This window comes from Phalacrocorax carbo, chromosome 15 (genome assembly GCF_963921805.1).
Source record: "Phalacrocorax carbo chromosome 15, bPhaCar2.1, whole genome shotgun sequence".
Classification (NCBI taxonomy): Eukaryota; Metazoa; Chordata; class Aves; order Suliformes; family Phalacrocoracidae; genus Phalacrocorax; species Phalacrocorax carbo.
In genome coordinates, this window is record NC_087527.1 from 4,586,642 (window position 1) to 4,600,362 (window position 13,721).

Below are 13,721 nucleotides of genomic sequence, written 5' to 3' on the forward strand. Positions count from 1 at the left end.
CATCCCCAGACACCCCAGCCCCTGGCAGCCACCACAGCTATCACAAGCTGAGGCAGGTCTCAGCGTCCTCCCATTTACACTTCAAACCTGGGCAGCCCCCGGGCAGGGTGAGACAGCAAGGGCAGGCTGGGGCTGGCCAGCCTCCGTGGCGGAGGCAGGGCAGTGACGGAGGGGTGACGGCAGCAGGGCCCTTCCCAGGACCCTCCCCAGCACCTGCCCTCCATGCCAGGAGCACCCAGGGGACAGAGGGTCTGGGCCAGGGTGCCTCGCTAAAGCCAGCATTGGCACAGCAGGAGGTGGGAGGTGATGGGGAGCACCCCAACACCCCCATCCCATGCCACCCTTTACCCCACAGCACCAGAAGGCAATGGGAACACACAGCAGGAGCCACAGGTGCTCTGCCTTTACATAATCCTGCTTTATTTAACCCTTTTGTACAAAACCATTTTCCCTACTTTATTTTACAAAGCCACCCCCAGCCCTTGGGGAGGGCTGGAGGAGGAAGAGGGGACCCGAAAAACCACAGAGCACCCAGCCACTTGCCCACCCCATGGGCACCCCATCTCACCTCTGCTGGGGCCTTGGGGTGGGTGGCAGCGGTGGGGAGAGCCCCAGTAGGGTGAGCGCTCCCCCGAGCCATGGGGAGCTCGGGGATGGGGTGGGGGGGCTTTAGCCCCACGGTCATGGTCTGGCATCAAATCCCGCTGCCTCCAGGACATCCTGCCTGCAGCTCCCAACCTCGGTCCCTGTCCTGCAACGGTTACTGCCACAGAAGAATAATAAATAGGCTCAGTGAGTAGGTGAATTTGGTACTAAATATAGGGCTACAACTTGATATATCCTCACTAGATAGAGAAGGGGTGGGGGGGGTGAGGGGTCCCCCCCAGCTCCTTGCGTACCCCCAGTCCCTGTGCACCAGCATGAACACCTGGGGTCTGGGTCTGCCTGGCCAATGCAACAGCAGGCAAAAGGGTGGGGGCCATGAGAGGGACCCTGGGGGTGGCAGGTCGAGGGGCTCTGGAACAGGAAGAAGGGCCCAAAGGCAGTTTGGCCCCCCCGAGCCATAGGGAAGGAGCACGAGTGGCTCAGCCACCCCCTGCTAGGGCTCCCACCACTCATGGTGCCAGCACTCTGCCAGGGTGGGCACCCAGCGCAGACCAGATGTGTCCCTTTTGGTCACCAAACATGGCCAAACTCCTGTGGATGCCCCCAGCTTTGAGCCCACCCCAAGCGGGCGGCCCTAAGGAGCCCCACTGGCCAGCCCAGCCCCATCCCTCCAGCCCAGAGCCCCCAGCACTGGGGGCCACGGGTCCCCAACACCCCCCCCCCCATCAGTGTCCTTGAGCCCAGGTCCGTGCGCAGCCCAGCTGAGCCCGGCTGCCCGGGGTGCGGACCCAGCACCGTGCCAGCCCTACAAGTACGTGTCCTCGCTCTCCCGGGAGCTCAGGCTCTCCTTGGACTGGTGGTGGGGGGAGACCTGGGGGTGCAGCAGCTCCCGGGCTGAGCCAGGCGCCCCGTTGCCCTCAGCCCCAGGACCGTTGGCGGGGCTGGCCAGGCCCTTTTCTCTGCTCCTTTCCTTGCTCTTGCGGGCCTTGGGCACAGGGGCAGGCCCAGGGGGAACGATGATGGAGGGGACAGGCTCCAGCGCCTTGCGGGTGGGGGGCTCAGCCTCGCTGATGGCCTTGGCGCCGTGCAGGCGTGGAGGGGACTTGCACTGCAGCTCCCCGTGCGTCTCCCGCCACTTCTTCAGCTGGATCAGGTGCTCCCGCTCGATCTGACGCTCTGTCACTGGCAGCTCAATGACCTGCAGGGGACAGACTCGTGCCACCAGCATCTCCCCTGACAGTGGCACCTGGGGATGGCCTGGCACCCCAGCCACTGGGGCAGGGTGTGGGAGACCCCAGGGCAGAGGCAACCCCAAATCCAAGCCTTTTGCCAAGCCCCACCAGGGACAGCCTGGCAGCATGGCCAACTAGGCGGCACTGGGCCCCCAGACCCTCCCCAGCACCTCACCTCCTGCACCAGGAAGGTCTCCTGCATGATCTTGGGGCTGATGGCCCTCAGCCTCTCCATGGTCTCGTACTGGCCCTGGCAGGACTTCAGCTTGTCCGAGGAGCCCAGGGTGTGTTTGAGCAGCACGAGGCCCACCCGGAAGATGATTTTCACCCCTGCAAGGGGAAAGGTGAGGCAGTGAGCGGCAGGCAGGACAGGGCGACACTACCACTATGTCCCTCAGGTGCTGTGGGTCCCAGTCCCACTAGCAGTCAGGACACACAAGAGGGTGGATTTGGGACGCACATGTTCCCTAACCCTCAGGGGAACAGCCCAGTCTCCACCCCAGGCATGTGGCTGCCCCAAACCTGCCCTATCACATGTCCCATGTCCCAGGCACAGACAAGCAGCCATGGCAGTGTTGCTGCTGCAGCCCCGAGTGCCGCCCGTGTGCTGCAGGTACTGCAGCTAGTCACCCCAGGAGGAAGAGGAGGATGGTGGGGAGCTTCTACCTTCACAGAAGAACATGTCCCAGACACGCAGGACGGAACTCCAGGGCAGTGTGCGGGAGAAGGCGCACATGAACCACTCTGTCATGTAGAGGATGGGGTCGATCTTCTGCTTGCTCAGGTGCTTGTAGGCCACGGGAGAGACCTTGTGCAGCAGTGAGAAGAGTATCTGCCCATCCAGCTGAATGGCCTCCTGCAGGGACAGCAGTGAGAGTCCCGGCGAGCGCCTTCACCCCTGCCCAGCCCTGGGATAGGCTCCCCAGTGCCTGGCCTCAGCCCACTGGCCCCAGAGGAGGAGCAGTCCACCCTCCAGACCTGGCTACAGAAGCAGAGCTGTGCCCATGGACACCGGCAGCAGAGCTACGCTGAGCCCCCCATCCCTGACTGCGGGATGCTCCTGGGGGCCACAGCACAATGGGGAGACCGTGGGAGTACTCAGGATCTCCCCAAGCTCCCTTCTTTCTCTGGGGTGAGGAGCTGGGGGAGCTTTTGACCTGGAGACATCACAGGTCCCTGCCACAACTGAAGGCACCACAGGCCCTTCACTCACCAGCTTCTCGCTGTAGTAGCCGGGGAGGTACTTCTCGCAGATCTGCACCAGGCACCAGAATGCTTGCTGCAAGCCAAGGGACAGCAGGTCAACACCCAGGTGTCCCCAGGGGATGGCCCTGCAGTCCCCACCCTGCTCCGAGGGACCATGGGAGCAGGCAGGAGGAGGCGAGCACACCTGGGGTGAAAGGCACCTTCCCGCACCAACTGAGATTTGGGGTAAATTGGTGCCATGAATCAAGCACCCTGCCCACCAGCACCACCCTGAAGTGACCCACACCCTCCTGCTGGTCCCAGCTCTCCAGCCACTGGGTCTCCCTGCCTTCCCAGCCATGTGCTCATACCTCGGCTGGCATGTGCATGAGCAGGACGGCGGCGATGGGGGCCTGGGCCTGGCAGTAGCCCTCCTCCGGGCGGTACAGCGTGTATGCCTTCAGCACCCGAAACAGGTCCTGCTGCCTGTGGAGACATTGCGGGGAAGGATAGGTGGAGAGGGCACAGATGTGGCCTGGCAGTCTCCCCTGCGGACCCCAGTGGGCCAAGTCAGCACGGGCCATCGCACGGTGATCCAGCACCACAGGCTGGCCGCTGGCCACCACTGTTCACCCATGACCCTTGGTCAGTCCCTGACTGGGATCCCTCTTCCACACAAACACAGGGCTATGGGACATGACAACCACGGCTCTGCTCTGGGAAGCTCTGCCCACAGAGGACCCATCCTGCCTGGATCTGAGAGGAGAGGCAGGGAGACAACCACCTCTCAGGGATACTGGCTGAGGGTGGGACCCAGCTGCAAGCACAGCAGTGCAGAGGCTTCCCAACACATGGGGAACAGCGTTTCCCTGGTGAAACAAGGTGCCACAGCCAGCTGCCTCCTCCCTCTACCCTCCTGCTATGGCAATTCCCACCCCACCTGTTGCTGGAGCTGGTGCCAAGGGCTAGGACCCACACACCGAGCTCCTGGGAAGCATCCTGTTTTCAGCCAGTGCCTGGATGCCCGGCAAGCTGGGGGCTGTAAGGACGGCAGGGGACACAGCGGGAGACACCCCATGGCGCTGGTCCAGCCCGGTGGCTGCCAAGCACCAGACACACAGCAGCTCTACTTACCCATGGCCTCCACGTGAGACGAACATCTCGTGGAAGGGGAACTGCCGATGGAGATCCCGCTCGATCACATCCAGCCACTTTGGGTCCCCCGCAAGGAGATCCAGTTCCTGAGGCGGAGAGGCTTGGGGTGAGCAACACCCACACCAGCAGGTTGCCAGCCCCACTCCAACATGTGGGGGCCGCAGCAAGCTGGCAGAGCAGCCACAGGGCTGGAGCTGCCTCTGCCCTCAACACAAGCCCCATCAGGTCATGCGGCAGCCCACACTGGCTGGGACGCTAGCCCCCTTGAACCCCACGTGGCAGGAACAACCCTAACAGACACCCCAGCCCTGGAGGAAGCAGGAGCCATCCCAGCACTGCCCCCTCCACCAGCATCCCCTCCCCAGCAGTGCAGGAAGGTCCCTGGCTGCACTCACATCAAACTTGCCGATGTTCTGCTCAAGCTTGACTTTGCTCCCGGAGAGGTACTGCCAGGCTCGGCCCCGCAGGGAGGGTGGGATCCCCTTCTGGCACCGCAGACGGATCTGGGGTGGGAGCAACACAGCCATCATGGCGGGGAGATGGCAGGGCAGCAGGGAACAAAGACGCTCCTAGGGCAAGACGGGAGCCAGGCCCAGCACCGCGGTTGCAGGCTGGTCCCCTGCTGCTTCCCTGCACAAGGGGATGTGTCCCTGCGCCCCTGGGGACAGGGTGCCCAGCCACATGTCTCGTGACAGCAGCTGGCATCGCACAGACCTATGGGATAGCATTTGGGAGCTGCAGCCAGAGACCCCAAGGATCTCAGGAGGGCTCTGCTCACTCCCTTCTCCCCAGCAACGCTCTTAACATGTCAGCCAGAGCTACACCAGCACGAGGGAGCTGTGGATGGGTACCCAGAGCCTGGCCAAGGCTTTGCAGCTTGCAAACAGATCCAAACAAGCCTGTCTCTGCCTCAGAGCAGGATCCTGCTGGGAGCTGGAAAAGCAAACACTGGATCCAAGGTGGGGAGCAGGTGGCTCACTCCCCACCCTGGCATGGCCCACAGGAAGCATCAGGAATGCAGCAGAAGGTTCCCCAAGCCTCAATCCAGCCCTCCAGCTCACCCATCAGGCCACGGGGAGCAGGGAGGTACACCCTGCTCAGTGTCCCAACCTTCCCGCCCGCTCGTCCTGGGCAGAAGGGCAGGCCTGGCCCCAGCTCCTCATACAGCCAGCTCCCGAGGCCGGCTCCGAGCCCACAGTCAGCCCCTAATTTCCTTGGCACAAGGCACTGGCCAGGACCAAAGTCCAGGCGATGCAGTGCCTGTACTTACCCTGCAGCAGGGAGCAAAGCCTGCTTAACCCTGCCACTGTCATCACCCCAGCAGGGACCAAAATCATACCCACACACACATCCTGCCCCAGCTCCTGGGGAAGCAGTAGCACCATCTCCTCAAGGCCCTCAGCCAGGGCACGCAGCAAGTGGGATCCCACGAGATGGGTGCTTTCAGCACAGTTACACCACATAAAACCCTGCAAAAACCCAGCATGGCCTCCACACCTCATGTCCTCACTCGGGTGGCACATGCCAAGTGCCAGAGATGTGCCAGGGCTCTGCAAGTCACAGCTAACGTACCCAAAGCCTCCCTGGGCCTTTCCAGCCTGCCCAGAGCTCCTTTTCCCTGTTTGCTGGTGTAATTCAGGAGCAGGCGGTTGTGCTTCCAAGCAGCCCAGCCCAACGTGGTGGTAACACCGCATCCCCAGGGGGGTTTGCTGCTCCCTCGCTGCAGCACTGCTTGTTTACTCGGGCAGGTCCCAAGCCTTGCGGGGCCTTTGTGCTTGCAGGAAGCACAGCAGGCGATGCCCAGGGCGGCTGCAGGCAGCTCCGCCACTGCTGACAGCTCCCTTTTCAAGCCGGCTCCCCTTCCTGCTGGCTAAGCTGCTGGGAAGGAAGCCGCCTTGCTGAGTTTCGGTTCAGCAGCCCCTCCAGCTGGCCAGGCTCAGTGCAGCCAGGGCCAAGCAGCTGAGCATCTCATCCCATTGGCTCTGCACCAGGACCTGCCATCACCCCTGTGCTGGGGTTACCCAGCTCCTGGGATCCCCCCGAGTGCCCTTCTGGGGACTGGGAGCATACCTGGGCTGAGGGTTGCTGAAAGCGTGTCCCTGAGGAGCAGTGGGAGCTGCCCATGCATCTGCCCTGCATTGGTCTGGCCGGAAAGGGCAAGGACTGGCATGCGGTGCTGGCACAGCTCAGTGCCACAAAGGACACAGGGCTGCGGCTCTGCTGGGATCCGGGCCAGGTGGGCAAGGGATGGCGGGTTTTGGGATCCTGGAGCAGTGCAGGTGTAAGCAAGGCCGGCAGGAGCTGGCCCAAGAGATCCCCAGGCTGTCAGCCAACCCTGGTGAGGCAGCCAGAAAGCACCGGGGTTTTTCAGAGGCACAGGGAGCTCTTCTGAAGCAACAGGGCCTGAGCCACACTGTGTGGCCCCTTACCAAAGCAGCCAGGCTCCTGCCAGAGCAGGGACAGTCAACAGCACCCGAGGCCACGCCTGGCCCCCTTTTCTGAGCAGCCCCAGGACTCCAGGCATGAAGCATCTCTCCAGAGCAGACCTCAGAGGCTCTGGGCATCAATTTTTGCTGCAGGACAGACTATACAGCACATCAGCCCCACAAGGTCCCTCAGGAGCTCAGCCCAAGCACGAGAGCGCTCCTCTGCCAGACGTAAGGCTGCCAGAGCATTCACCCGAGCCTGCGGGCCATGCTGTGGCACGGCCAGAGAGCAGCGGAAACTGCCTGTAGAACAAAGTGCCTGCCTGCTGCGTGCTGAAAAGCTCTCCCAAATCCTGTGTGAGCAGCCAAGAAACAGATGAGGGATTTCTGCGTCGTTCACCAGGCACCGAGTGGGGACAACACTCTGGGAGCACAGCACACGGAGTGGTGCCAGGAGGCTCTGCCAGCAGTGGGGAGGAGGAGGAGGCGGCCCTTCAGCCGCCCTCAGGCACTGCTGGTTGGTGCCAGTGACCTCACTGCTTCCAGCAGACACACAGCAGCGACCTGGGACTTGCTCCATCCCATCTCTGCCTCGTTCACAGGCTCAGGAGGTCAGGGAGCAACAACGGACCAAGCCACAGAGCCACCCAGCACACACCACCAGAAGTCCCCTGGGGACCCCAGCTTGCAGACCAGTGTCACACACATCAGGCTCAAACATTTCCTACCCGGAATTTTTTTTTGGTCTACAAGATGCTCAGACCAGAAGTTTCCATGTCTGAACAATTCCCATAGCTGCCTGCAGGCAGCCAACAAAGCCCTAGGAAGGCTCCAGCCCAGCGGGGAGCAGATGTGGGCAGGAGTGGGCTGGCTCGGGGACTGCAGGCTCAGCCCCCTGCCACACTCAAGCCTCTCTCCCGAAGTGAGAAGCATCACAGGAAGGGAACAGCCCGTTCAAGCCAACAGCATCATCCAAAGGCAACGCATCTGCCTGTGGGGACCTGGTGATGACACACAGGCTGCCCCAAAGCCTTGAGAGGACACCACTGCACCCAGCTGTCCCTCCCTGCTGCCTCCTCTCACCTGCACAGCTGTCCTGGGGCAGCCCCAGGGGACAAGGCCATCACTTACCTTCTTGTGTTTTTTGGCCATCCACTTGTCCCAGTTGTTGAGCATATCCAGCCACTTGGACTCCCGCTGCCGTAGCACCTCCAAGGGCACCTCCTCCAGCCTGCAGGGTGGGGGAAGAGGCCGGTCAGCATGGCTGCAAGCCCTCCTTGCATTGCAGGGCCCCATCCAACCCCTCCAGACCCTGGGTGCCCTCCTTGGCTGGCTGGCTGGCTGCCCTCCCCCAGGTGCAGAGCCTGTCCGGGTCATGCTCGAGAGTGTCAGCATGTTGACAGCTGCTCGGTGCTGCCGGAAGCGCTCACCACCCGTGAAATCAGCACACCAGTGCAGCCCCAACACCCCAGCAGTTCAAAACCTCTTGGGAGCATCATGCACTACACCCACCAAGTGCCTGAGCATCCCTGGGGACCCGTGCCCAGAAAGAAGGGCACGTCGGGAAGGTGAGGAACCGGGGGGCACAGCCGGAGGCATTAGCTGAGCAAGGTCCAATCCCCCCTGTGGGGGCTGGCTGCAGGAGGAGAAAGCCGAGGCCATAAGCATCATGTCATCTGCGCAGCCCCAGTCAAGCTCACACCCCGAAAGCCTGGCGCTGCGCCCGGCTGAGGGTCCCCCAGGAGGGAGGGAGGGGAGTTTTTTCCAGCAACAGCTCAGCCTAGCTGGGGAATCCGATTTAACCCTGCCGAGGCAGGCGGGGATGTTGCCGTAATGCCAAAGCTAGCTAAGGGGAAGCTGGCACTGCAGCCTCCAGCCCTCCCCAGGCACCCTCTGCCTTCTGTCGGGGGAAGCCAGGGTGACAGCCAGCTCAGCCAGGCCCTGCATGTGCACATCTCAGGGAGAGCAGAAGCTCCTCCAAGCCATCCGCAGAGAAGGGCCAACTTCAGCAGACCTGAAGCCTTCCCAGGCTCAGCTCCACACTGCCCTGCAGCTTGCAGATCCCAGGAGCCACCAGATACTTTCTGTGGACAGGGGTCCAGATGCTGAGCATCCCCAGGGACACGCAGAGCACCCAGACCTCTCTGTGTCAGGAGCCAGAAATCAAGCAGCCCGGAGAGCCCAGGGCTGCATCCAGCTGGCAGCACTGCCCCGCTCCCTGCCCAGCCCTTCTCTGCTGGGTTCCACCCACCGCAGCAGGTCAGACAGGGCCAAGCATAATTGTTTCAGAGAGCAAAACCTCTCCAAAGGGATCCACTTTGCTCGGCACAGCCACCCCACCTCCCTGGCATGGGCCGGACACAGCAGGCAGCTCCCCGTCCAGCAGCACAGCCCAGCACGGGGATGGAGGGAGCGCTGGCCCCAAGCCGGGAAGCCTGGTCTGCTGGAGGAGCTGGGGCTCTCCGAGGCGTGGGAAGCTCGGGAGCACTGGACGCTGGATACAGGAGCTGGCTGCGGGCCCGCTGGAGCCCAGCCAGCCCAGACTGGAAGCTGTTACCAGCTGATGGCTGCTTGGCAGCAGGCACAGAGCAAGGATCAGAGGCAGTTCAGATGGCCAAGGTGGGGAGGATGGGATGGGGGCACCCCAGGCCAGGAGGCAGCGAGGTGCCCTATGCAGGCAAAGTGCTCCTCTGTACCTGCACTGCAGGTCACAGCTCCACAGCTTGGCCCTTCCTGATGCCCCCAGCCCCTCCACAGATGCTGAGATGCCCCACTTGCCCTCCCTGTGATTCCCCAAAACCCTTCCAGCTAGAGGGACCCCAATTCTGCCAGCCCCAGGGGAAGGCCACACACTTCTGTTTATCCACTCTTGGGAGAGGCGCGCAGCTGACAGAGCTCCAAAGGAGGGCAGGATTGGGCCCCAGCACATCTGCAGGGCATGGGAGGAAGGCTCAGTCCCCAGTGACTGCAGTCACCACACTGCTGGCACCCCCACGAGGAGCTGCTGCCTGCTGAACCCCAGAGACAGGGACATCCACCCCAAGCACCCAGGGACAGCCAGTGTCCACAAGGACGACAGCTGGCACGTCCAAAGCATCCCCAAGAAGTGGTGGGTGGCCAGGATGCGGTGCAGCACCCCAGGCAGGAGAATTGACCTTGCTTCTCCAGCTCCGAGGTGTGAGCCTGGCAGGCAGGGACAGGGTTTATCACCAGAGCGATGTACCTTGCCCAGCACCAGCAATCAAACCTCCGGTGCCCTCTCTCCCCACGGACTAACCACGTAATGCCCATGGGCTCACGGGGGGTGAACACTTTGCTCCTCGGGGATGGGCTCAACTGACACCAGAGCGCACAGGTGGGCAAACCACAGGGGAGCCCGCTCCAGGTAACGTCCCAGCTGGAGAGAAGCAGGCTGCCACGCGTCATCCCCACTGCGATCCCACGCCTCTCCAGGCGGGTGTTGCTGCGAAACCACGGCCAGGAAGGTAAACACCAAACGCGCTGCCAAACCAGCTTGTCAGCAACCGGGAGCATGTTCCTGGGTGCTGGCACTGCCCTGGGGCCCAGCACCTTGGGCTGGTGCAGCCATAGGCTTGCTTGCGGCTGATTTCGACTGCCCTGCTTCCTCCAAGGGCTTCCTCTGCGGAGCAAGGCCAGCACCTCCTCGCCGCAGCGCCTTTGCCGGTGGCTACCGACGCCGGTTCCCCTGGCAGGTGGCCGAACAACATCCCGGCCTCCACGATGGCCAAAAATACGCCGGAATCTAGCACTCGGAGGAGACGAGGCCCGGAGGTAACCAGACACTGACCTCGGCGAGGAGGCCTCGGCGCTGCTGGCAGCTCCCAGCGATCCCTCCCGCGGCAGGCGCCGCTTCCCAGCCTTTCCCCCCTCATCGATGCAGGGCAGACGGGGGTGGGGCGGGGGTAGGAATGGCTTTCGGGGTCCTTGCTCGCATCCTGGCCGCTACAGCCTCCACCGCGGGCACCGATGTACCGGGTACCGGGGCGGCAGAGCCGGAGAGCAGCTGTGGCACCGAGACTGGGAGCACGGGAGAGCTCCGGCCCCACTCCCATCACCGCGGCTCCCCCCGGGATGGAGTTAAGCACTGCAGAAAAGCGCTGCCGGGGGCACCGGGCGTGCACCGGCCCCGAGCTGCCCTGGGCTGCCAGGGGTAAGCCCACACTGGCCCCGCGGCGGCCGCACGGAGCCAGGCCGGCCTCGGAGCAGCACTACGGGCACCCACCCGTATCCCCATCACCCACCGGGATCAGCCCCCAAAGCCCGGGACCGGGGAGGACGGACCTTCGCGCCGCAGGGCGGGAAGACCCGAGGCCCCGCGACTCGGCCCGGCCCTACGGGGGCGGAGGAACCGGTAGCGGCTCGCCCCGAGCCCTCCGCGCCCCGGGACGCCACATCCCCCCCGCCCCAGCTCCACTCACGGCCCCTCGGCGCTGCGGCTGCCTACGATGAAGCCGAACTTATCGACGCGCCGTTCCTCCGGGCCGCCACCACCGTTCACCTCGGAGTCGGACCCGAGGGAGCTGAGCTCGTCGCCGCCCGCCTCAGACAGGCTCTCGCGGGTCCCGGCCAGGCTGTGGTGGCGGCCGCCGGGCGAGGCAGGCCCGCCGCCCCCGCGGCTCTTGGCCATGGCGGCGCGGCTCAGCGGCGGGTCGGCAGCCGCTCCTCCATGCCGCGGGCCACGGCGGCGGCCACACCCCCGACCGACGGGGCACGCCCCCGCGCCGCGACGCCATTGGGCGGCAGCGGGCCGCCCGCCAACCAGAGGCAAGGGGACCGACCGGAGCGGAGAGGGATTGGGCAAGAGGCTGGGTGGGAGCTGTCCGTCAGGGATTGTCCCCGCCCACTGGCGCGGGCGGTGAGGGGGGTGGGGCTACGCGAGCCACGGGGCGGGGCCAGGACTGGGCGTGGGGCAGGGCTGGGGCCGGGGCCGGCATCGGGCCCACACTGGCACCGGGTCCGTAGCGGGACTGTGGTCGGGCCCGTACTGGGACTGGGTTGAGCCCCTACTGAGACCGGGACTCGGTCCATACTGGGACCGGGATCAGGCCTGTACTGGGACTGGGATCGAGCTTGTACAGGGACCAGGCTGAGCCCGTCCTGGGTCTGGGACCAGGCCTGGACTGAGCCGGGGCCTGGGCCCGGACTGGGTCCAGGCCGAGCCCATATTGGGACCAGGACCAGGCCCATACTGGGACCGTGATGGGGCCCCTAATAGGGCTGCACCAGGAGCTCAGTGGGACGGCACTAGGGCTCCAGGGAGGCTGCATGCCTGCATACTGGGACTCTGGGAGGGCTGTGCTGGGACGGCACTGGGGCTGAACTAGGGTTGCACTGGGCTCATACTGGGACAGGGCACTGGGAGGATCCCTTCCCGTCAGGGGTGACTGTGCTTCAGTCAGGGGATGCTCTGAAGCCGAAGGCACGGACATCATTCCGTTTACATGCATGCTGCACCCCAACCCTGCCCCGGCCCCATGGAGCCCAGCCCGCCGCTCCCAGCCCACCGCTGCTGCACCCGCAAGTTCCCCATCCGCCAACAGCCTTGTCACCTTCACCCTGAACAGGTAAAACTGGCCTATCTCTTCGAAAAATAAAGCACAAGGATCTACGAGTGACAAGGTGACAGTGCCAGGATCTGCCAGGACCTGCCTGGGGTGAAGCCTTCCAGGGGGAGGGCCGCAGGGAGTGAGGCACCCTGCTCCATCCCACCTCCAGCCGCTTCCCACAGCCATCAGCCCAGCACTCAGTTTTCTGCCTCAAACAGCAAAGAACCAGGGTTTTATAAGAGCCAGGACCCCTTTCCAAATGGGTAGGGTACTGGGTGAGGTGCCATAGGTCCGAGGGAACAAAGCTCGGTAAAGTCAGCAACAACTCAACCTATTTCCAGATTTTTCTGGCAGCCCAAGCCTTGCGGGTCCTCCCCACTGAAGTGGACAGACTCTGATAACAGTTGTTTTGTACTAGATACACACATGCACAGTCTGTTACAACATTTATCAGTAATATTTAGATAGAAACAGGCTGGCAAGGCTCCACACAAGCTATTTCTAGCAGGAAGTTTTCCGGCCAGAGCACAGGGCTGGGAGCTCAGCCCTGTCAGGCTGGTGGAAGGGGCTTGGCTGAAAACACCACCTGAGCACCTGGGGCAACGTTCAGCCAGAGACACCGAGGAACTAGTTGAAGGCCCTGCCAAGGAGCTCCTCAGGCATTGGGTGCCAGGGTGGTTCATGCCACCAAGCACAGCTGGAGAAGAAAAGCTGGGTGACCTTCAGCACAGTCCCATCATGCCTGGGCCTCGCAGCGGATGTAAAAAAGCGACTTCTCCATTTCAGAGTTTTCTTTGCAGTTTTTTTATCAGCTCTGGAAAACACCATTCACTGCCCAGTTTTGTTTTCTCTAAGATTGTACCTATTGTCTGCTTTTAAAAGCAAAAGGGAAGCGATTACCCCACCTTCCTGCAGGGCAGGGGCACTCCTCCATCCACTGCACACCCAAATGCCCTGCCCAGACGCTCAGGATTCAGCACCCTACGCCAGGTCCAGGAGCAGGCTGATGAAGCACAGCACTGCTCGCGGACACCTGAGCATCTGTCAAAGCCAGCAGCTGGCCACAGCAGCCAGGGGACTACCGGCCACCTGGGCTGGGCCAGCGCCAGGCACCTTCCCAACACCAACTGGGCTTCCGCCCATCCCAAGGGGAGCATGGCCGAGGCGGGAGGATGCCAGAGGATGCTGGCCCTTCCCTCCTGCTGCATCCCTCTCTCCCCTAAGCACAGAATAAGGTAAACAGGATGTTCCTGTAGCGCCTGACCATGGCTAAAAACACCAAACTCATAAATCCGTGGCTTTGATTAACCCAAAAGAAGAGCGGAGGTACCCAAATCGCATGGCTGCCGGGGCAGCAGCGCACACCCGCCTCTTCCTCGGCACCTCGTCATCTTGCTGTAGATTCACTTTGTGTGATCTTTGTATCAAAGGGCGATACGGCTCTGACCGAGGGTATGGGCATAACCCATTTTCCAGACTTGCACACTCTCCAGAACCAAGAGGTGCCAGCTGCATGGTGTAAAGTGTAAAACATGTTTTCCAATAAAGTT

The 13,721-nt window shown here is 62.9% G+C and overlaps 1 protein-coding gene across 1 annotated transcript; it reads right to left on the reverse strand.

The window, feature by feature from the left end:
- Positions 1 to 857: 857 nt before the first annotated feature.
- Positions 858 to 11,329, reverse strand: TBC1D10A (TBC1 domain family member 10A). The gene is made up of 9 exons (XM_064465956.1): positions 11,044 to 11,329; positions 7,736 to 7,835; positions 4,574 to 4,681; positions 4,158 to 4,264; positions 3,395 to 3,509; positions 3,052 to 3,117; positions 2,505 to 2,694; positions 2,014 to 2,168; positions 858 to 1,804 (listed from the first exon to the last, which is right to left on the reverse strand). The coding sequence occupies exons 1-9, from the start codon at positions 11,250 to 11,252 to the stop codon at positions 1,412 to 1,414; spliced, it is 1,443 nt and encodes a 480-aa protein (XP_064322026.1). The 5' UTR covers positions 11,253 to 11,329; the 3' UTR covers positions 858 to 1,411.
- Between the last annotated feature and the right edge of the window lie 2,392 nt (positions 11,330 to 13,721).